General features: G+C 45.2%; 1 protein-coding gene across 5 annotated transcripts in view; it reads right to left on the bottom strand.

The window, feature by feature from the left end:
• The window catches only part of ANKRA2 (ankyrin repeat family A member 2), a 118,504-nt gene that overhangs the window by 17,104 nt on the left and 78,781 nt on the right, over positions 1 to 22,619 (bottom strand). For all 5 annotated transcript variants that reach the window (XM_078675263.1, XM_078675264.1, XM_078675266.1 and 2 more), the window contains exons 6-8: positions 13,293 to 13,418; positions 8,091 to 8,157; positions 7,916 to 7,996 (exon numbers count right to left, since the gene is read on the bottom strand). In XM_078675263.1, the coding sequence (XP_078531389.1) occupies positions 7,916 to 7,996; positions 8,091 to 8,157; positions 13,293 to 13,418 (274 nt within the window). The remainder of the gene's footprint in view (positions 1 to 7,915; positions 7,997 to 8,090; positions 8,158 to 13,292; positions 13,419 to 22,619) is intronic.

The raw sequence follows: 22,619 nt of genomic DNA, 5'->3' as shown, positions 1-22,619 counted from the left end.
GGCGTGAGGCGCAGTCTTTGATGCGGCACCACTGAGAGTTCGAGGAACGTGGTGTACCATGCTTGGCGAGCCCACGTTGGAGCAACCAGGATGAGAGTCATCGTGTGCTGCCTTAGCTTTCTTGCCACCAGCGGTATCAGAGGGGCTGGCGGAAAAGCGTACGCAAATTTGCCTGACCAGTTCATCCATATCGCATTCCCCTGCGACTGTGGGTGATGGAACCTGGCGGCAAAGTGTTGGCATTTTGCGTTTTCTTTTGTTGCAAACAGGTCTATCTCCGGATGACCCCACTGCTGGAAGTACGGGTGGAGTACAGATGGGTGTAACTCCCACTCGTGCATTTGATGGCTGTATCTGCTGAGCAGATCCGCCATCTGATTGTCCTTGCCCGGGAGGTGTTCTGCCATGAGAAAGATGTTCCTCTGAATGGCCCACCGCCACATGCCCTGAGCCAGATGAGACAGCTGTGGCGAGTGGGTGCCCCCCTGCTTTGAATGTAGTACATCGCGGTCATGTTGTCCGTCCGGACTAACACTACCTTGTTGCACAGATGTACAATGAAGGACTTGAGCGCCATGAAGATTGCCATCAGTTCCAGATAGTTGATGTGCATCTTCTGTTGCTGCGTCGTCCATAGTCCCTGCACTGTGTAAGTGAGCAGATGAGCTCCCCATCCCTGGAGAGATGCGTCCGTTGTCAGGATAATCTGTGGCACTGGGTCCTGGAACAGTCGGCCCTTGCAAAGGTTGTGTGGATTCCACCAATGCAGAGAGTCGTATGCCCGACTGGTAACCAACACTAGGTCTGTTAATTGTCCCTGAGCCTGTGTCCACTGATTTGCTAAGCACTCCTGGAGCGGGCGCATATGTAACCGTGCGTGAGGGACTATGAAGATGCAGGAGGCCATCATGCCTATCAACTGCATGAACACTCTCGCTGGAAGTGAGTGTTGTGGTCTGAACTTCTGGATTAGAGACTGCATGCTGTCTATCCTGACTTGGTTTGGTTGAGCCATGGCCGTCAGGGTATTGATCGTCGCACCTAGAAACTGCCGGACACGTGCCGGCTGAAGATGCGACTTTGGGTAGTTCAACGAGAAACCTAGATCGTGAAGGAGGTGAATGGTAGTCGACATGTCCGCGGCGCACTGTTGTTCCGACTTGGCTTGAACGAGCCAGTCGTCCAGGTAGGGGTAGACATGTATGTTCTACCTCCTGAGGTGCGCTGCTACTGTCGCCAGACACTTGGTAAACACTCTTGGGGCTGTGGTGACTCCGAAGGGTAGGACCTTGAACTGATAATGCCTGCCTTGGATAGTGAACCTGAGGTATTTCCTGTGGGACGGGTGTAGTGGAATGTGGAAATAAGCATCCTTGAGGTCTAAGGTTGCTAAGAAGTCCCCTTGGTTTAACAAGGGAAGAATCTGTTGCAGTGTAAGCATATGGAAATGTTCTGACAGTATATACAGGTTGAGGGGACGCAGATCCAGAATGGGTCTGAGAGATCCGTCCTTCTTTGGAATAAGGAAGTACAGGGAATATACCCCCGTGCCTTCCTCTCCCACTGGCACGAGCTCTATTGCGCCTTTTTGCAGCATCACCACCACTTCCTGCTGCAATAAGTGCAAGTGCTCTGCGGACATAGGCCTTTGCCTTGGTGGAATGTTGGGTGGAGTGGATTTTAACTCTAGACAATAACCGTACTGGACAAGTTGTCGCACCCACCTGTCTGTGGTGATGTTTCTCCAGACGGGCAGGAACTGCTGTAGTCTCCCCCCGACAGGTGTTAAGTGGTCGGGGGGCAGTGACAGAGAGTCACTGTTTGCTTGGGGTAGAGGAGCGGGAGTTGTTGTTCCCTCTGCCGCGTCCTCTGGTGCTGTTTCCTCGGTAACCCCCCTTGTTCTGTTTGGGGTACGAGGATTGTGCTCCACCTCTAGAGAATTGTGATTGTTGACCCATCTGTCCTCTGGTGACTCCACGCGCACCTGAGCGACGAAAATTATTGCCACGAAACTGTTGTGATTGTAGGGCCCCCATAGACTTAACAGTTTCGGTGTCTTTTTTAATTTTTTCTAAGGTGGTGTCAACATCTGGACCAAACAGTCTATCAGGATTGACTGGCTGATTAAGTATGGTTGTTTGAATGTCAGGTTTAAACCCCGATATGCGGAGCCACGCCTGTCGTCTCAGCATGACGCTAGTGTTAATGGCCCTAGCGGCTGTGTCCGCGGCATCAAGTGCACACTTTATGGCTGCGTTGGAGATCAGTTTTCCCTCCTCTATAAGCAGTTTGGTGCCATCTTGAAACTGCGGAGGCAGGTGTTGTAAAACTTGCTCTAGGGTGTCGTAATGCGCCCTATCGTAAGGTGCCAAGAGTGCCTGTGTATTTGCAATACGCCAAAAATTGGCAGCCTGTGCAGCTACTCTTTTGCCTCCAGCCTCTAGCACTTTGGACTCCTTATCCGGGGGAGGAGCTTCACCCGTTGTTTGGGAGTTGGCCCGTTTGCGGGCATTTGCGACCACCAGGGAGTCAAGCGGCAACTGTCCCCGAATGTATGCAGGGTCTGCAGGTGCTGGTCTGTACTTTTTTTCGATACGTGGATTGACCACTCTCGCCCTGGTAGGTTCTTTAAAGATGTCCGCAGCATGCTTGAGGACCCCTTTGAGCATAGGCAGTGTCTTTACTGTCCTTTCAGAGACTGAAAAAGTGTCAAATAGAAAGTCTTCTTCTACCGGGTCAGCATGCATGTCCACATCATGATTAGCAGCTGCCCTCTCAATGAGTGCATGAAAACCTGCAGAATCTTCTGTAGGGGATGCACGTGCACTGAAAGGCTGTGGGTCTTGCCCCACATTTTGGGTGCCTTGGTCACCAATGTCATCATATGAATCTGGCTGTGCATCTGGTTCATTGATGGGGAAAGTGTATTGGTCATCTTCATCATATCCCTCACCCTCAGAGTGTTCTGGAGAAGGAGTAGGAGTCCACTGGCTGTGAAGTGATCCTCCTCTTGTAAAGGGTCAATTTGCCTGTGTCTGCGTCGATAAAACGCTCAGAATCCTCTTCTGAGTCGAGTACCCGACTTGAAAGTGCCCCTGCCGTTGAAGAATCCGACTTCTTTGGCGTCGATTTTGTTGAAAAGGCCTTCGGCGCCTCTTTTGGCGGCAGAAGGAAGAGAAGTTTACCCGCAGGCTTCACCGGAACGTCCATCGGCTTCTGTGGCGATGGCATCGGAGCCGACGTAGCAGAGGCCTTCTCCCTGATTCTCTGTAGCGAAGAGGCAATGAGGGACGCGTCACTTACAGTGGCCTTTGGCACCGACGAGGAGGTCTTGACCTTGCCCTCGGATCCGACGTCCTGTTGGCCCTTCTGTGTTTTGGACGATGATGCCGCAGCCGCCGACCCAGAGTCCTTGGACCGATGCGCAGATGTGCCAGCCTTCGATCCTTGTGATTTTGTCGGCTCCGTCTCCACCACGCGTCCGACTAACGCAGTCCCAGTCGGAACCGGAGCCGTGTCGCTGGCTTTGGCGGGCTTTGCCGGCGTCGCAGCGGTTGACCCGTGCCGACCACCCTTCTTAGAGGATCCCTCCTCTGGCGCCGATTTCGAATCGACAGATTTCTTCGACTTCTGTGGACCGGAGGCCGACGGAGTCGATGAAGCAGCGGGTTTAGCCGTTTTTGGTGGTACGGCCGCCATCTTAGGGACGCTCGAATCCATACGTTTCGGTTTCGATTTTGGGTCGGCCATTTTAGGTGTAGTCGATACCGTAGGTTTCAGTTTCGGTTTCGATACTGGCTGCGCAGCAAGTATGTCCGTGGCCGGGCCTGAAGGCGGGGCCGTGGCTTGCGGTACGGGGTCTTGGGTAAGGCCGACAGGCGATCCCGTGACCCGATCTCGATCTTCGTAACCTTCGGGGCATAGCTCGTACCCTGAGCTATCTTCCGCGGCCCCATAAACCTCTTCGACGTCCCCTACCTCGTCGACGTATTCAAGGCCTTGACCCACGACTCCGTCGTCGTCTTCCGGATCCGCCTCGACCTCCGTCCCGGGCGGGGAGATTTGAAGATGATGGCTCTGGTCCTCCTCTTCTTGGTCGCCGAAGATGTTTTCTGGATCCGGGGCCGCTTGTCTGGCCTCGAGGCGCACCGCGCGCCGAAGCTTGAGTGTCTTCTTGGACCTGAATCTTGCGCAGGACATGCAGTTGTCTTCGTTATGGTCTGGTGAAAGGCATTTGTTACAGACCGGGTGCACGTCTATATGTGGGTATTTGGACCCACAGAGCGGACAGTTCTTAAACGGACTCCGCTCCATGCTGAAAAGTTGCGGTCGTGTCGCGATGAGAAGGCCTCGATGTCCGAAGAGTGAAACTACTCCGCTGATTCCGACTCAAAGAGACGGAAGAACTCGAGACCGTGCGCAAACAATACCGACGCAAAGAATATAAGGCCTTTTGGCCGTAAAAAAGCTAGTTTTTCTCGGTTCCGACAGAGAGACGTCGAGACCGCATCCGAACCCAATGGCGGAAAAAAACAATCTGGGGATGGAGCCGATGCCCATGCGCACTGTAGTCCAGGGGAGGAGCCACCTATCTCAGGATACTTCGAAGACTCTTCCAAGACAACAATGTGCGATCATCCGGACCCAACACTAGGCGGCGATCTAATGCTAAGATATGAATTTAGCAGCCCACATGCCTCGAACACAATGGTTTTAGGCCCGGATCTCTGTACTGGAGTGAATGTATGACATTGTTCTGCATGCTGTCCATCAATTGTTCTTTTTGCATTTGTCACCCCGGGTGGGTCCCATGCTCTCCATGCCACTGGAGTCAAGCTATCCTGGCTGATGAGGGCTGAAAGCCCGAAACCATTCCTAGGATGCTTGTTTCTAGTCCAGGGAGGACCTGGCCTGGCAGTTCAGGCTGGATTGTTACCACTGGGCACAGGGTAAAGACTGATTTGCAAATGGCTGGATCCAAACTGGAATGGCATGGTGAGCAAAAATGCAATGGATTTAGGCCGAGATCTCTGTACTGGGGTGAATGTATGACATTGTTTTGCATTCTGTCCATCAAATGTTCTTTTTGAAGGTGCTCTCGCTTGTGGCAGTCTGATAGCACAGTGTAACTGACCTGGTAAGTCCCCCTCAGTGATGCTGCCCTGGCCAGAAGGCAGAGTCCAATAGCAGATGCAACTATTCCTGCTTGGAAATGTAAAATATTGACATTATTTTGTCTGTCGTGATGAAGACTGCTTGACCTGCCAGTCTGAAGAAGAATGATTGCAGGTTCAGTCTTATGGCACGCTGCTCCAGGAAATGGATGTGGAACATTTTTTCTGCATTAGATCACAGGCATCTGGTCGACAGTTCCTGTCCAGCACCCTGTGGAGGCATCCACCGTTAGCAGTACTTGGTCTGATGAAGGGTGGAAAAGGAGGAATTTGTGGGGAACCTCCACCAAAGCAGTGCCTGCCATAGCAGTGCCTGGTTCAGCCATCTAGTGACTAGGACTGTGTTGTCCCATGAGCCATCCATTTGCTTCCACTGATTGTCAAGTTCTTGTTGAACAGGCCTCACCCACAGCCTGCAAAAGGTTATAAAGTGAATGAAGGATGGCATTAGGACCAGCTGAGATTTGCATTGCCTGACCCTAACTGACCGCTTGGCACAGAAGGCCTTCGACATGACTTGGAGCTTCAGCAGTGTTCCCCTCCACAAAAAGGAAACACCCTTCCCAAATGCTGGTCCAGTATTGCTACCAAGATCTGAAGCCTTGTTACTGGCTCTAGAGAGGACTTGTTGACGTTTAGTGCCAGTCCCAACCTGTGAATCAAAATGATGAAAGAGCAGTAGAAGCCATCCTTCCTCCTCTTTACAGAACCTTGAAGAGCAGGCCGTCCAAGTACATGTACATTTTGAGACCCTGTAATCAGAGGAAGGCAGTAAGTGGTGCTAGACACTGGGTGAAAATGCAGCATAATGATTAGAGGCGGAAAGGAAGCATGTTGAATGGATGGATAGTGCTGGCCGCCATCGAAACGCAGAGGCATTTCCTGTGTTTCTGGTGTATAGGGATGTGGAAATAAGTATCCTGAAGGTCTAGACAGGTCAGGTAATGGTTGGTAGTAAGCACAGCTCTGGGAACTCTCCATTTCATTTTCTGTGCTGCATTTGTGGAAGTGCTTAGCAAGAAGCACTTTTCAAGGATTCAACCCCAGACAATGGGTCTTTCCCCTTAGATGAAAGGTATTTCTTTATTCATCAGTAAATATAGTGCCAGCATCTACTCTCTATCTTTCAGGGTTTTGGAAGGAAAGGCTCCACCATTGTCAAAGTGTGAAGCCTTGTGAACAGGATAAAAGCAATAAACACACTGCTCATGTGAGTCTTAAGATAGATCGTTTTATGTCCACAGGAATTGCAGGAGTTGAACATAGATTTTTTGCTGTCAGTCATGATGGTGGTTGGTAACAGAGCACGGGTCTTCTTGGCCCTGGAAATGGAGCTTACCCACAAAATTACCCTAAATCATGCTTCAGTAAGCTGAAGATAAGGGTGGTTCAATTCCTCGTTAGTTCATGAAAGTAAGAGGATAAGGTCACTGAGAGGCTGTGGAAGGGCTCTTCTCAGAGACTCAGAGATTCCCTCACACATGACATGCAGTACAAATCAGAGCTATGGAAGCTTATCACTTACACCTCAATAGTTTAGGTGTGGATTATTTCAAATGAGGTGGATGCCCTTTTAACCAAAAACTGCGGTCACTTTAACACAGTTTACTGCTGGTCAGACTTACATGGGGATTCCCAGCCAGACGATGTGAGAGGATTAATACATGTGCATATATGAAAGATACAATGCTGGAGAACAATTAGATTTTATTATTGAGGAGAAATCTGTTAAACAAAAAAAAGAAACTTGAAATCATGCTGCAAAGATGCTTTACGTTACCAAGTTTGAACTACCTGGATGAATAAAACTGAATGAGCAATAACTTAATGTTTATATAGCGACTCATAGTCCACTTTTGTTGTTTCTACGGGAGTCTACGTGGAAGAGACAAGGTATTTTGTGGAATGGTTGCAAAAGTCTCAGCCACAGGCAGTCCAGTCCACCCATTTCCAAACCATCTATATACAAATGAAAACTGCTGGACTAGGTCCCCTCTAAACAGCAACACAAGCAACCCACAGATCAGTCAGGTTTCAAAAGTGAGGTATAGCTTGAGCTTTTGGTAGAATGAGCATGGGCCCATGTCTTGGCATATATATCGCACTTGGGAAGTCGCAATAATAATAAATTAAAAAAATAACACCACATGGTTCATTAGTGATCTGCCTTGAAAAGTTTCGGCCGTTGGCAATTGCTGCAACTGTATTCCATTCCACAGGTTTTATGTCAAGACTTCACATCAGGGAGAGATCATCTGTATCTAAATCAAGCTTGGTCCTGCTCCAGACCAACTGCTAGGTCACATCGTCTCTGAAAAGTAACACAAACAACCCTAGACCAGTTTCGCCCACTCATCAGTAAGGTAGGATCAGCTCGAGTCCTGTAGTATAGGACTTAGGTCTGGACATATCCGTCACAACTATGCACAGTACAGAAGAAAACTCAAAAGGTGAGTGATGAGTGAATTGCCTGCAAACGTCTAGGCTGGAAACAGCTCAAGCCTCATTCTGGTACATGATTTTCGCCCACTGTGCAACTTGAGAGATCAACCATATTGAAATCACTACCATATCCTGCTTAAATTACATAGGAGAAATTAACATTTTAGTACTGAGCAAACAACGATAAAATGAGACTTAAAACACAGGTAACATATTTTGGAGTAAAAATAAAAATGTGTAGGTGTCTTAGTTGAAGAGAATTTTACATTTAGTAATATACGAAAAAAATAAAAACTCACCACTTCTGTGGCCCAGAGCTACAGCCAAATCCATGGAGTTATATCCAGAATCTGTCTCAATTGTTGGATCAGCACCATTTTCTAAATAAAAGATGAACAATGGGCCACACTATTTACTCAATAAGAGAAGTCTTGAACATATTAGTTCCTAAATGAAATACATGTTGATCTTTACCTAAAAGCATTCGTACACACTTCACGTGATTTCCATGAACAGCATACAGCAAAGGTGTCCCACCATTCTGCAAAAATACAGAAAAGCATATCATATTTAAAGGTCTTCTATGCAGCTCAATGTATCAACCCATGGTGACTACAATATTATTAGATCTTAAAAAGTAAGGCTTAGGTGCAATACATTCCAATGAAAAAAGATTTGTGAAAACACAAAGCGTAAATAACTGGCAAATGTGGAGGGAATAATAAAGGCAAATGTATATTTATTTGTAATATCAGAGATTTGTTGTCATTGTGTGCCTTGCCTTTATACTTTTAACATTGTCAGACATTAAAAACTTATAAAAGACCCCAGACTACCATTCACTAAAGAAGCCAATGACTCCCAGGCCAAATGTCTGTACCTATATAGGTTTTTGCATAGCCCAAACCTAGCTGGAGGGCGGGGGTTGGTGACATAGTACTTTGCGTCATGGGAGCATAAGAATATAAAGGAAGACTGCTAAGTGGAGGTTTACAACTTTGAATTACGCAATTACATTCCATTTCACAGCTTTAGGACTGCACTACACTAATGTACACTATTTTAGGAACAGGGAGATTAAGTGATTTGCCTACAATCAAACCATTTTCAGTCGTGTCGAAGCTGGAATTAAAACCTAGGGCCCAAGAAACCAAAGTGGAAAGCTTAGCCTCTACAACCAAAATAATGGGTGGAAATAAACACTGTACTATGAAAGAAAGTGGTCACTGATACTTTTAAAAAAAATCTTCCTTAAGATATTGACGGTCAAGCATATAGGTTCTCTCTAACAAAGCTCACACTTATTCCCTTAAACAAATTACTTACCTTTAGGTAACGCCTTATGGGGTGGTAGAGACCATCTAAATGCAGACTCCTTACTTTATGAATATCCACAGGCATCAGATTGGATCTGGAAACTTTCGTGTCAAATTCCTCGCACATCAGTAAGTGGGATTGTGAGAGTCGATTTGCATGAATACATTTTTTAACAAGGCGAGCTGTTTGATTTTAAATTCATTTGATAGGCAAAAGGATAAGTATTTTATGCATGCCTACCATTAAAAAAGTAGTTGAAATGGAAATGACGGTGTCTCCGGTCTTGGCAGTCTGATTCCTTTGTCACTTTCAAAATGCTTAGATTTTATTTTCTGATAGAGACATCGAACCATAGTTTTCTCACCTTGTGAATTTCCCAAAGTTCCGGACTGGACCAGGAAACTTTCGCGGCAATTCCCTTGCGCCTTCGTAGATGGCGTCATGTGGCTTCGCGTGGAGTCTAGAACGCCCTGGATATGATGGCATGGCTGCAATATCTGTGCCACCTCTGTGCGATGAGGTCAGTCACTTTCTAATCTTCGTACAAGCCGAAGGATGTAGTGCCCTTGAAATCAAAATATGGCAGTCTACAGACTTCCAGATGGGAATCTTACTGATGGAATGTGTGAATCCATTCCTCAGAATGGGGAGGAGGGTGGGTCGGTGAGGAAGGTATGCAACTTGTTCTTCTAATAGAATATTCTAATCGGAGATTCCTTACTAGGTGAATAGATACCAAAGCAACCTCCCCTGGGGTGGGTCTGTGGAATGGCTCAGACCAGGAAATCCTACAAGAAAGACTGGCAAACTACCTGTCCTGCCAGGCAGTAGTGCTTTGTGAACATGTGGAAAGACGCCCATGTATCGGCCTGGCAAATATCCATGACTGGCGCAGTGCGTCTCAGCACAGTGGTTTGCTTTTGTTTTGCCTTTGCTCTTGTGTAATGAGGGCACAGGCCTTCTGGGGGTGGTTTTTTGGCAAACCAACAGCAGATCTTGGTGCATAACACATAACTATTGGCAGTTGGTTCTCTTTTGTAGATCTTTCTTTTGTAGCTCCAGAGAAACAGATGAAAAATGGGTCATGCTGTAAGTAATCTCTAGTACATTCAATATAGAAACTTAGGGCCCTCTTAGGGTCGAGACGATTGAGCCTCTCTTCGTTTTTTGAGGGATGAGGAGGTGCATAGAAAGTAAGCAAGGTGATGGATTTCCCTGTGTGGAAGGGCATGACTACCTTGGGCAGGAATGCCGCTTTAGTCCGGAAGACTAAAAGAAGAAGAAAGCAGATGGTACCACAGACAATGCTTAGAGTTCACTCACTTACCTGGCTGATATTATGGCGATGAGGAGTATTGTCTTGATGGTTAGTAGGCGATGAGGACAACTGTGCATTGGTTCGAAGGGAGTGCATGTTAGGTAAGTGAGTACCAAACTAAGGTTCCATTTCGGCATCATAAACAGTGCTGGCATGAACATGTTGATCAGCCGCATTAAAAAAATGCATCAGGCAACAGGTGACTTGAAGGTTGGCAGATCAGGTAAATGCAAGATGGCTAACGTGAAAAATGTAACCTTTAACTGTTGCCAAACCAAGGCCTCGCTGGGTATGGACAACATCCGATAACTGCATCCAGCGCGTTGGATGACTCATGAGGAACATCAGACAATACACTTCTCCCAGTGCCATGCATAAACAGATTTAGTAGATGAACGCCTGGCTGCTTGGATAACACCGATCACTTCAACAGAAAGATCAAAAGCAATCAACGTTTGCTGTACAATCTCCACACATGGAGGTGCAGGTTATGCAGGCTCTGGTGTTAGAATTGGCCCTTCTGCAGCAAAAGAAGGGTCCCCATGGATGATCAGCCATATTAGAGGAGGACACATGCTCATGGCCAGAAGTTCCAGGCACTACACTAACCTCACCCAGTCCACAAACACTAGGAGGGCCCGGTATATCTTGATCTTTTTCAGCACCTTGGGCAGGGGAAGAAGTGCAGAAAGGTGTACATGAGCCCTGAACCCCAATGCTGGCTGATGGCGTCTCCGAAGGATGACTGCCTTTGGAGTTCCAATGCTCAAACTTTGACACTGCTCATTCTCCGTGGTGGCAAACAGATCGTGCTAGGTTCCTTCTCCGTGCTGAAAGGTACCCTGTGTCACCTCAGAGTGTAACTCCAATTTGTGATTTGCTAGGCAATGATGGCGGAGTTTATCCACCCTGGCATTTAAAGATCCTGCCGTGTGCTGGGCAGTCAGAGAGGTGATCTGAGAGTTCCACCACTGTTAGAGGTGCACGGCCTCCTTGTACAGGGTCCACGATCCCACGCCGCCTTGTTGTAATACAACATGATGATCATAATGTCCGGGAGAAGCTGTATTCATTCCCTTTTGACATTAGGGAGGAATGCTATTCACTGGCAAGCAGATCACTGGCAACCCTGGCAGATTGATGTGGAGGCGAGCCTCCATCAGAAACCAGAGTCCTTTGATCTTTACCTCTCCCAGGTGACCTTTCCAACCCACCATTCGATAAATAAAGTACCCCTCCCTCCAAGCGCGACCCTCTGGGTATATAAGGCGCTATACAAATGCCGAACTTGAACTTGAACCATCCATCCATCACAACAATCAGCACTGGCTGGGGTACGGAAAGAAGTTTGCCGCTGTTCCAATTGTGGTCAAGCAGCCACCACTGCAGATCTTTTGGTGTCTTCTTCAACACCTTAATGAAATCTGACAAGTTGCTTTGGTGCTGAGCCCACTGAGACTTCAGATCTCACTGCAAAGCCTGAATGTGCCATCTGTCATGGCCCACAAGCAGGATGCCAAGACATTTCAGAGCCGCTCTCACCGAGACCAAGGCTAAGGGTAAAACATTGGGATCATTGACCGCATGTCCTGGATTAGTTGAGGAGGGGGCAAGGCTTGGAAGAGCACCATGTTCAAGATGGCTCGAATGAAGTGGCCCCTTCATCCGGACTTAGCTTTGGTAATTCTTTTTCTGATGGATACTCTATCTGCAGATTCCTCACCTATGAATATTCTCTCAGGTGTCTGACTAGATCAAGAACTCAAAAGCAGTACTCTTGTACACTGTTAGGTGGCGTTGTGCAGTTCTGCACCAATGTATTTCCACTCCAGAAGTAATGAGTTGGGTTGCATATAAGCCTCACCGAGGTGTGTGGACATAATTTGCTTTTGAAGGCTTGTTCACGCTGTAAGATGCAGAGTCCATCAGCAAATTGGCTTGACCAATGAGCAGATCTCTTGTCTGGGACCTCTGTAGATGGAAAGGAGTTGATCACAGAACTGGGCATTGCGGAATCTGCAGTTAGATAAAGCATCCAAAACAAAGAACTTTACCAATGGTAAGTAACTTTTTCTTCTTGCTGGATAATTCTAACCACAGATTCATAACCTTGTGAACAGATAATAAAGCCATACTTCCCACGGTGGTGGGTCTGTGGAATGGATCAAGTCAAAAAGTCATGCAGGACCGAACAGACATATTGCTCATCTCTATGGACCAGATTGTCAAGACAGTAGTGCTTTGTGAACGTGTGCACTGATGCCCACAAAATCAGCCTGACAGATATCCAGAACAGGTACCCCGAATGCTAATGCAGTATTAGCAGCCTTAGCTTGAGTGGAATAAGCCTATAACCTTTTGGAAAGGGCAGTATTTTTGCTAAAACATAGAAGATTTAAATGTAGAGCACTATCCATCTGAAGATAGTTCTCTTCGGCACTGCCTTGCCTTTCTTTGCCTCTGAGAAACTCACAAACCTAGTTCCCTTGCACACTGGTAAAAGAAAACATTCTGTGAAAAATGTCATTAAAGATGAAAGGAATAAAGCTCAGATCCGTGACTCAAGGCACAAAACCAAGGCACTGACGTCACCGTGTCTGGGTGGCGGTTGAATGCGGCCCACTCCTTACTTTCAGAGTGAAATGATGCAGGTGCAGAGCCACACTTCGCCACCTATCGGTGCGTAGGAGTACTACTTTTGAATTTCCAGATCTAGTTTGACATCTGCATGATAATAACAAGATGAGAAATATGCAGTTAGAAGTACCCATCAGAAGGTTTGTAACTTTAATATTCTCGTAACCAAATTCACTATAATACTATGATAAGACAATTTGTGTCTTATGACTAAATCGTGACATCCAACATTCAACAGCAAAGATAGCAAGCAGAATCATATGAATAAGTGAAGAGGAACTTAAATGGTGCTGCTTGGCTCTGTATGTTCATCTAAGACCCTGAAAGAAAAATGGCATACCCAGGTAAAAGCCCACTTTAACTATTAAAGAGACTTCCCATTCATATGTTTAAATGAGACTCACCCAATCGTATTCATTTACATCTACTCCACACTCAATCAGCATTTTGACGATATCAGTGTATCCTTTACTACAAGCTAGTGATAGTGCACTCTCTCTTCCTTTCCCAAGAATGTGTGGATCTGCAGCCTGTTGGAAAAAAAGTAGTATATTTTATTTGAAGATCACCTTAAAATTCTTACAGTCAGACAATAACACATGAATGTCTTTGTGGTCTGGCCCTTAATATGTATTTATTAAGGTTGTGCGAGTAAGACTATCTTGATTACAGTAAGTTATCGAAACACTGGCAAGTCTGCAATAACTTGCTACTTTGTTATTTTTCTTCCTTCTTTCCGTAATATTTACGGCGTATTTGTGATTAAAAGTAAATCAAGTGCTAAATATTTTCAGCCACCGATTAAACGGCCCAAACAATAAAATTGCATAATGCAGAAAATAACAAAAATCAGGGATTAGAACTAAGGCAGGAATATGCACCCTTAGAGTAGTCTATAATCAAGAAATTCTATAAGAGTTTTCAAAAACAATTCTACAAGTCGCCAGCATAGGTAGCTGAAGTGTTTCTACACACAATAACCCAAGGTAACATGTACACACTTCCGAGTCCGAAAACATTACCAGAAAATAGATATGTTTTGTTTACACAAATAGGCATTTAGGAACTAATGTAGTTATTTATTGTTAATCTGCAATTGTAAATCAATCTGCTATATGAAATTGAAGTGCTGCACAGAAAGATTTGTGATTCTCTTTTTTTTAATAGGGCAAAAAAAAGCAGACATGGTAATCATGGAATCAAAAAAACATTTCATAATAATCAATCTCATAATTTATTAGACAATAAATAGCATAGATCCTTAAAACATTTTACATAATATATAACCAGCGTTATCTATATCAAAACATGAATTACTTACTATAAAGTTAACAAAGTACATAAAATATTGCTCTAAACTGCATGGGTAACCAAAACATAGCCCTCCCAAGTTGCACTAAATCTACGAAGCGCCCCTACCCTTTTTGCGTAGTCCTCTTCAAATTGATAGGTCTGGTCCATCTTAGGGAGCCACTGGCCCATTGTAGGTACCCTCAGTGATCTCCAGGTTTGCAACACCAAGGATCTGGCTACCGCTCTTGCTATGAAAACAAGGTATTGCCTATATTTTAGTAGCTGACTACCTGTGTGAGAAAACCCAAATAAGGCTAGCGACGTTGAGGGTAGGATAACCATAGACATACAACGACTAATAAACCTAAACACCTCTTACCAAAAGTGTTGCAATCTAGGACATATAAAAAAATATATGTATCCAATCTCCTGCCCCAGCCTAACTGTATATAAAACATTAATTAGGAAATGATGGGAACCATTTATGTAATCTAAGGGGAGTGTAATAGAGCAATCATCTAAAAAAAAGGACATTCTTTTGAAGATTGCCGCCCTCAATGCTTTATTCCCAAATCTACACTACAGTCGGGGCGGAGGCAGCAGATGGCGCTAGAGTGACGTTCTTGCGAGCCAGTCGCCACACCACAAACGATACTCGGGAGCTCTGTTGGTCGGTGCTCGGTGAGATGACCTGCTATCCGAGCTGACCGAGCTGGTGCAAGCGAGGCGGATGACAGTGATCACGGCTTTGGTTGTTTGCAAGGTTGTTGTCAAGGTCGGAACGCCCGGCGGATCTGCGCTATCGTGTGTGAGCAGCAGGTCACAAACTGGAGCCTCCGTCCTTTCTAATCCTAGTTTCTACATTGTGAAGGTCGCGTTCAGAGGAAGCATGACTGCTACTGCAGCAATCCGGGCTCAGCTTGGAAGGCGCCCGGTCAGTGCAAACCCATTTTCTATGAGCTGGTCCAGGAGGGGAGCCAATATGACGACGCGGGGGCAGAAGAACATCACACTGAAAACGGCCCTGAATCGAAATGCGGCAGAAAGCAATGCTGCAGAGAGACTTGCTGAGATAATGCCTGAAAAGACGGACCCCCCCCCCTAAAGGTAAACGGGCCGAGGGGAATGCTAAAAAAGATGCCTGGGAAGTTGGCTGGACATAGCATGTCAAAAGACAGTTCGCTGGCAGGCGCAGTGATTTCACCCTCCATTACTAAACATTTCTCTGCTTTAACTAAGCCCCCCACACTTTCTTAGTCACTAGCAGCATACCTGAGGGGAGGGGGGATGTTAACCCAAGTGGGGCTTGTCTGATGGCTGAGGGGAACAAGGAGCTAGGTTCTACGCCACAAACTCCGCTAACTTCTCAGATTTCTTCAACTAAATTCTCGGTCAGAGACTCAAGCAAAGATGCAAATAACCCTGGGAACGGGAGAAAGTCTACTAACGCCTGCGCAAGCCCCCGAGGTGGTAAATAATGGTACAAAGGCACTAAGCAGCACGCCAGCCACTCCAGATATTATCAGCACAGTTAATCCTTTCCAGCTTCATACTGAAATCCAGGACAGTGAGTACCATAAGAAGAGTGCCGCCTCTGGCCCTACAGATCCACAGACCTAATTACAGAAAACTTATTTTCAGTCTCAGACGGGTCTTCAACCGACATGGAAAATGAAGATGCCCTGACTAGCTCTTCCGAGAACAGTAAACCGGAGGACATTGATTCTGATCCAATATCCAAAACTTCTCAACAAAAAAAGAAAATCAGGAGTAAAAGACGGACCCAGTTGAAATGGGATTATTCAGACTCTCAAGGGCCATTCACATGGAAGATTCACCCAATCTTCTGACCATAGAGAGCCCTAACACGATAACTGGGAGCCCGGCCGAGCCTCCCTTGATTACCATTCTGGAATCCATTAAACAATTTCGGGACGAAGCACGATCTGATACCCTGGCAGCTAAGGGGCTTCTAAAAAACTTCAGGGTGGGATCAGGAAACTAAATAAAATCTGTACAGATATTGGTGACCGAATTGCTATGGTAGAAGCCCGGGCAGAGTCTCTGGAAGTTGACATGGCTAGCGTGAAAGAGCAAGGCTTATCCCAGGCTGCTTGTCTTTCAGATTTGATGACCAAGATGGAGGACCAAGAGAACAGAATGCGGAGAAATAACCTAAGGCTGCTTGGGATCCCGGAAGGGGTCGGGGGAGACGACCCCAGAGGGTTTATTGTCAAGTTGCTCTGTGCGGCCTTTCCCTCAGTGTCCAAGCTGGAACTGGGACCAAGAGATCCAGAGGGCGCACCGTTTTCCGTTCAACTTAAAAATGCGAAGAGATGGCAGCCGATATGGAAATAACAAACCCAGGGTGTTTTAGTTTTTTTTGGGAAACTTTCTTTTGAGGCAGTTGGTATATGACCAAGCTAGACCAAACTCTCAGAAGGAAGTCAACGTTATAAAATTCTTCTCCAAACCAGACTTTGGCCACGCAACAGTTGAACGCAGGTGGCGGCTACGTCAACTGATCCCCCCCCATTCCAAGTATATCTTATGAATCCGGCGAGGATAAAAGTAATATTTGAGGACACCACGCAGATTTTTCTGTCAGAGATCAAGTAGGAGAATATCTGAAGGACATTGTGGGAAGAAAAAGGCAGAGTTAAGCTTGTCTGATACCTGGGGTCCAGCTGTACTAGGCTGATATAGACTTTATTTGTTTATTGTCTTATTGCTGATTCAGATGCTCTATGCTCTACACTGCTAAATATAATACCCACGCACATACGTACTCACCTTTTTTTCCCCCTCACTTTCTTCTTTTGAAAAATAAGGCTCTGGTTTGGTTTTGTTCCCTGTTCCACACTTTTATTTAAAAAAAAAAAAAGTATTTGGTGTGGGTTGAAGCAGCTGGAATCTATAGGCAATGAAAGTGCAAGGTGTTGAGAATCAAATCACCGACCCTCTGTTTAAAACTTGGTGTGGTCTGGCGATCAGAGCTCACACTTGCGTACCATCATTCAGGCGTTCCCTGACTGCCTGTTTTTTGGGGGGTAGGGGGTGGGAAGGGGAGGTTAGTATGCTAGCAGCAGTAGTAGAAGTATGGTATTGGTTTAAATTTTTCTTTTTTTTGGTTTTGCCTGGAAAGGATTCAGGAAAACTTTTGGACTTGAAGAGGGGTAGAGATATTAAGGGAATGGTTGCATGGGGTGTTGGATTTGGGAAGGCGAGGGGATGGTGGACGGGGTGGAGGTCTAGGAAAACACTATTTAGCAACATTAATAGCTTAGCGGGTGGCAAAGGAAAATTTCTGCTGATGAAGGTATCTGCTAATGTATTTAAATGTATTTTAAAATTTAACACTTAATATGTTGAACAAATTTAGAATCGTCTCACTCAATATTTGTGGTCTGAATGACCCCGCGAAAAGGTGCAAACAGCACAAGTCTTACGAACAATGGGGGCAGACATTGTCTGCCTTCAGGAGATGCATATAGAAGTCGCTCTGAAATCTCTGCTGAACACCTTTGGCTATAAAGTCATCGGTGCGAATTCGCAAGGTGCCAGGGTTAAAGAAGTTGGGATCCTAGTCTCCAGAAAGTAACCTCTAACTGTTAATCAGGTAAAAGCAGATTCTCTGGGACGGTGGGTGATAGCAGGTTGTTCCTTCCCTTCTGCTGCCTCGAATTTTGTTTTTACTATTTGCTCTGTATATGGGAGCAACCTTGATGATCCAGGGGCAATTCATGTTATAAATGAGGAACTTGCACACTGGCCACTTCCTATCATACTGTGCGGTGATTTAAATTTGAATCTGCCTAGTACCTGGAACCAAGAAGGGTCTTGGGAATATAGAGGCAGGAAACCTAATGTCTTCCAGGCGGTGTTGAATTTGATCAGAACCCATGGCTTGAAAGACGTGTGGGCGGATCTAAAACCTAATCAGGATGGGTATACCTTTTTCTCAGCTCCTCATACATCATTCGCTGGGCTGGGCTATTTTTAGTCTCTGCATCCCTGATTCATGATTGTGTTATTAACACTGTCCCTCGACTTCTTTCCGATCACAATCCTCTTGTTATTAACTTAGAGGGATTGGTAAACAGGGGGCAAGGTTCTAACTGCACATTCAAAAAAGCCCTCCTATATGATAATGATTACGTAGAACACATGAAAAGATGGATACAGGAATTCTTAGAGATAAATTCTGGGTCTGCATCGGTCATGGTTGTCTGGGACACATTAAAGGCAGGGATAAGGGGGAGACGCTCATATTTTCTATTAGAAGGAATAAAAAAGAGAGCGTACGGGCTGATGCTTTAAACAAGCAAATGATAGAAGTCGAAAGAAAGTTAATCCAAGCTGTCCGGGCGAGATCTGGAATTGAAGAAACTCAGACCAACATAACGATTGCCAAAGCAGAAATGGGGACCATATTAGCAGAACAACAGCGGCAAAATGGGCCTCGTCCCACGAAAGGCTTTACGGATGCAGTGAACTTATTGGCCATCAATTGGCCATGTCTACTAGGCAACAGACTTCTGCCAATCTAATTTCTTCAATCCATAACAAACTCGGAGGGGATAACGAATGATCCTGTAAAAATAGAGGAGGCGTTCAGAGACTTTTACGAGACATTATATACAGAAGAGATTATTAAGCCTAGAGAGCTTAGAGAATTGGAAATTAACAACTATCTAGATGTTACTCTGGTAGCAGAGCTCAATAGAGAGAGTAGTGATCAATTAGAAACCTCCCCAGCCTGGGATGAAATTGCAATCACATTGGCAAGTCTTCCGGACGGCAATATCCCAGTTGAATTTTATAAGATTTTTTCATAACAGATAAGACTTATTTACAAACGTAGTTTCTTCTATTTTTTATTGCTCTTCTCCTCCGCAGTCTTGGTCTTCAGCAAAAATAGTAGTATTCCTTAAAAAAGATAAACCTGCTCTGAAAATGTCCTCTTACAGACCGATAACTCTTATTAATACAGATTCGAAGATATTCTCCAAAGTCCTTGCATCTAGACTGTCATTAAATATTGATTCTCTGGTTTCGAATTGGCAGCACGGTTTTATACCGAAAAAGGGTACCACGGAACATGTCCGCCGGACTATCGCCCTATTTGATGCTGCTAAGGTAACAGGAGACCCGATCGCATTAATACTCTTAGATGCTGAAAAAGCATTCAATCGGGTCTCCTGGCAGTACCTATGGGGGTTCTGAGACGGATCGGTTTCGGTCCTAGGATTTTACAGGCACTACAGGCTTTATATTCAGGGTCCAACTGCCAGAATTTCCATCAACGGGCATCTGACAAGGCAGATAGGATAACACGTGGAACAAGACAGGGATGCCCCTGCTCACCACTGCTGTTTGCATTATTTATTGATCCTTTGATTAGGAAAATTGAATCTAACCCGGAGATAGTAGCGGTGAGCCGGTTTGGCTTTGACACAAAGATTATGGCGTATGCCAAAGATCTAGCCTTGGTAACTCCAGAACCATAAAGGGTCATTAAGGCTATGGAACATGAAGCCAAAGAATTCGGGGAGATCTCTGGCTATGCCCTCAATAAATCTAAAACTCAGATTGTGCTGAACGAATACATAAGCTGGAAAGATGATAGAGTAACCAAGAAGGCTAAATACCTTGGGGTCAATATAGCTTCCAACTTGGATTTAATTGTTAAAGAAAATCTGACTCCGCTTGCATCCGATATGAAAAAAACACTTAAAAGGATTAACAATATGCACCTGACAATCGTGGGGAGATGTAATTTTTAAAAATGACTTTTTTTCCCCAAACTGCTATATTTTTTGCAGACCATTCCCCTAGAATTTAATAATAAAATGCTCCATATGTTTGATCACATTTTCTCCCAGTTCATCTGGGCTTATGCTCAACCAAGAAGGGCTTTTAGATTTCTTTCACTGCCCAGAGAGAGAGGAGGGTGGGCTCTCCCCAATATCAAACTATATTAATGGGCTACAGTTTTGCAATATAGTTCAGAGCTATTGCAAGACTCTCTTACCGAGAACCCCTCAGGTCTCCAGTCGCCTTATACAATTCTCCTAGGGGAAAGGGTGAGAGGATGTCTGGGGCGACAGCTAGATCACGGCTATTTCAAACGGGTCAGATTTAAAACTCTTTTGAATGCCTATAAAGTATTTTCCAACATACGCAAATCGCTTGGGCTTTCTAAATTCAATTACTATACACCTACTCGGAATAATGACAGCCTACCGCTCGTTTTTCAAAATGCATATCTTTTACAGTGGTATCAAGCGGGCTTCTCCAAACTGGGCGATGTGATCACCTCTGCATGCATATTGCTTTTTAGTATCCTGAAAACTCGGTATAATTTGGACAATAGACAACTATTTCAGTATATTACAATTTCAGGATATCTAACAAATAAAACTGGTGGTCCCACAGGATTTGTTAAGATGACATTAATAGATAAAATTCTAGAGCCCAGTATACCACGGATCGGAAGTATCTACACAATGCTAAATGAGCGGAGGCCAGATGACATTAATAGGATGAAGAAGAAGAAACTTTATTTGCATATAAAATATCCTTAAAAGTACACATCAAAAAGATACCAGCAACAATACAAATTATTATAAAAAGCAAGACATAAAGACGGTGAATGGATAAAAACTTCCAAGTTACATTGGAGGACTTCAATAGCATACATATGTTAAAAGAAAGGCAAGATATGCAAAACAACAGTGTCCGCAATGGCATTTAGACGAAAAAGTTTGTGGGCATGACGATAGCAATGTTATGCTAATAGATACAGTCAAGCCTTCAACAACTAGCAGCAGTTTATAGAAAACTGCAATGGATGTAAACAATGTTAGCAGCGTAGAATAAAGTACAGTTTAGTGTAGACTGTATTCTTTAAAAATAAAACGTCGACAGGCCCTTTCCGATTATTGGGTGAAATTGCGGTATACATACCGAGTTAAAATTGTAAGGCCTATGTTTAAAACAGTATTGACATTAGCAGAAACTGAATGTACCTCCTAAAACCTTTTGTCATGCCCTAAGTCTCGCACAAACACACCTCCTGTCCTCAAAGCTGCAAGTACAATTCTATAAAACTGGCTTCTTCTTATATATAACTCCAAGCAGAGTGGCTAAATGGGGCTCTGGCAACGGAACCACCTGCCCGAGATGTGCTGAATACAGTGCAGATTCAGTGCACATGTTTGCCACATGCTCAAGACTGGCCCCATTACTTGAAAGGGTGCAACAACTCATCAACAGAGTTCTCTTACAAGATGTACAACTGATGCCTGTTACTGTGATGTTAGGATTAAACGACATGATTCATTTAAAATCTGGGGGTGCCTTTTTGTTCCTGGCCATGACCATTCTTCGGATCTGTATAGCCTCTCATTGATAGGATCCAAACCCTCCCTCTTTTGTCCAATGGCAGGCTCGATTGCTTTCCACTCAAACTCGAGTCACCCATATATGCTAGGAAGGGTAGGGCCGGGAAAAAAAAGGGATTAGAGATATGGTTACCTTTAACCAGTTGGCTTAACACATTGAATACACAGGAGGTGTAGCCACGCTCGGAAAAAGATAGTAATGGTTTTTTTTAAAGACCTTTATTGCACATTATCATCAGAACACAGCTTAGGGCCTACAACCTCTGGGGCCGGCCGCGATTACTCCAGTATCAAATCTACAATGTAAAGAGTTACACAGCCGTTTAGCCGTTATCCCTGGGGCCCGGCGGCAAATGAAACATATTGTGCTTAATGCAGCGGTTATCATTATCTGAAACTACGTAGGTCTGCTTTTTAACTGTAGAACCAAACTGTTCATTAAAGCAAAGGCACAAACATAAAGGACACAAAGCGATCCCTGAAGGTAATTAGACATACATTCGCAATTATATTGTCGTTAACATTAGAGATGCATGCCAGAACCGACCCTAGCACCTACACCTCCTGTAATGGCCGGGCGGTCTCCAAAACAGCCGGGCCTGTCACCATTTACAGCCATGGTATAACTTCAATCCTCAATCCGACAGACACTCATCCGAGTCCTCCCGCGGTGGCTCACAAATGTTTCCCCTGTACCTGTTCCATGCCCCCCAGATCAGACCCCATTTCTTGGGGCAACCCCTCTGGACAAACACCGCCTTCTCAGCCACCATTGCTTCATCCATGTCGCTGCACCATTCTCTCAGTGTGGGCATCACAGGCGAGCCCCACAGTTTAGCCACATTGCGCTTCGCGACCATCAGGCCCAACATGACCCAGTCCTGCTGTCTATGGGTTAAGTCCACTGCCTCCCATATGTTCAGTAAACAGCAGCGCGGGTCGGGCAGCAGGGAGGTAGCCATAGTCTGGGAGATAGTTCGCATCACTGCTGTCCAGTACCTGGCCAATCGCCCACAATCCCAAATTGTGTGA

Source organism: Lissotriton helveticus, chromosome 2_1, assembly GCF_964261635.1.
Source record: "Lissotriton helveticus chromosome 2_1, aLisHel1.1, whole genome shotgun sequence".
NCBI lineage: Eukaryota > Metazoa > Chordata > Amphibia > Caudata > Salamandridae > Lissotriton > Lissotriton helveticus.
Note: the sequence above shows the minus strand (reverse complement) of the source record. Positions and strands in the feature narration are given on the sequence as shown.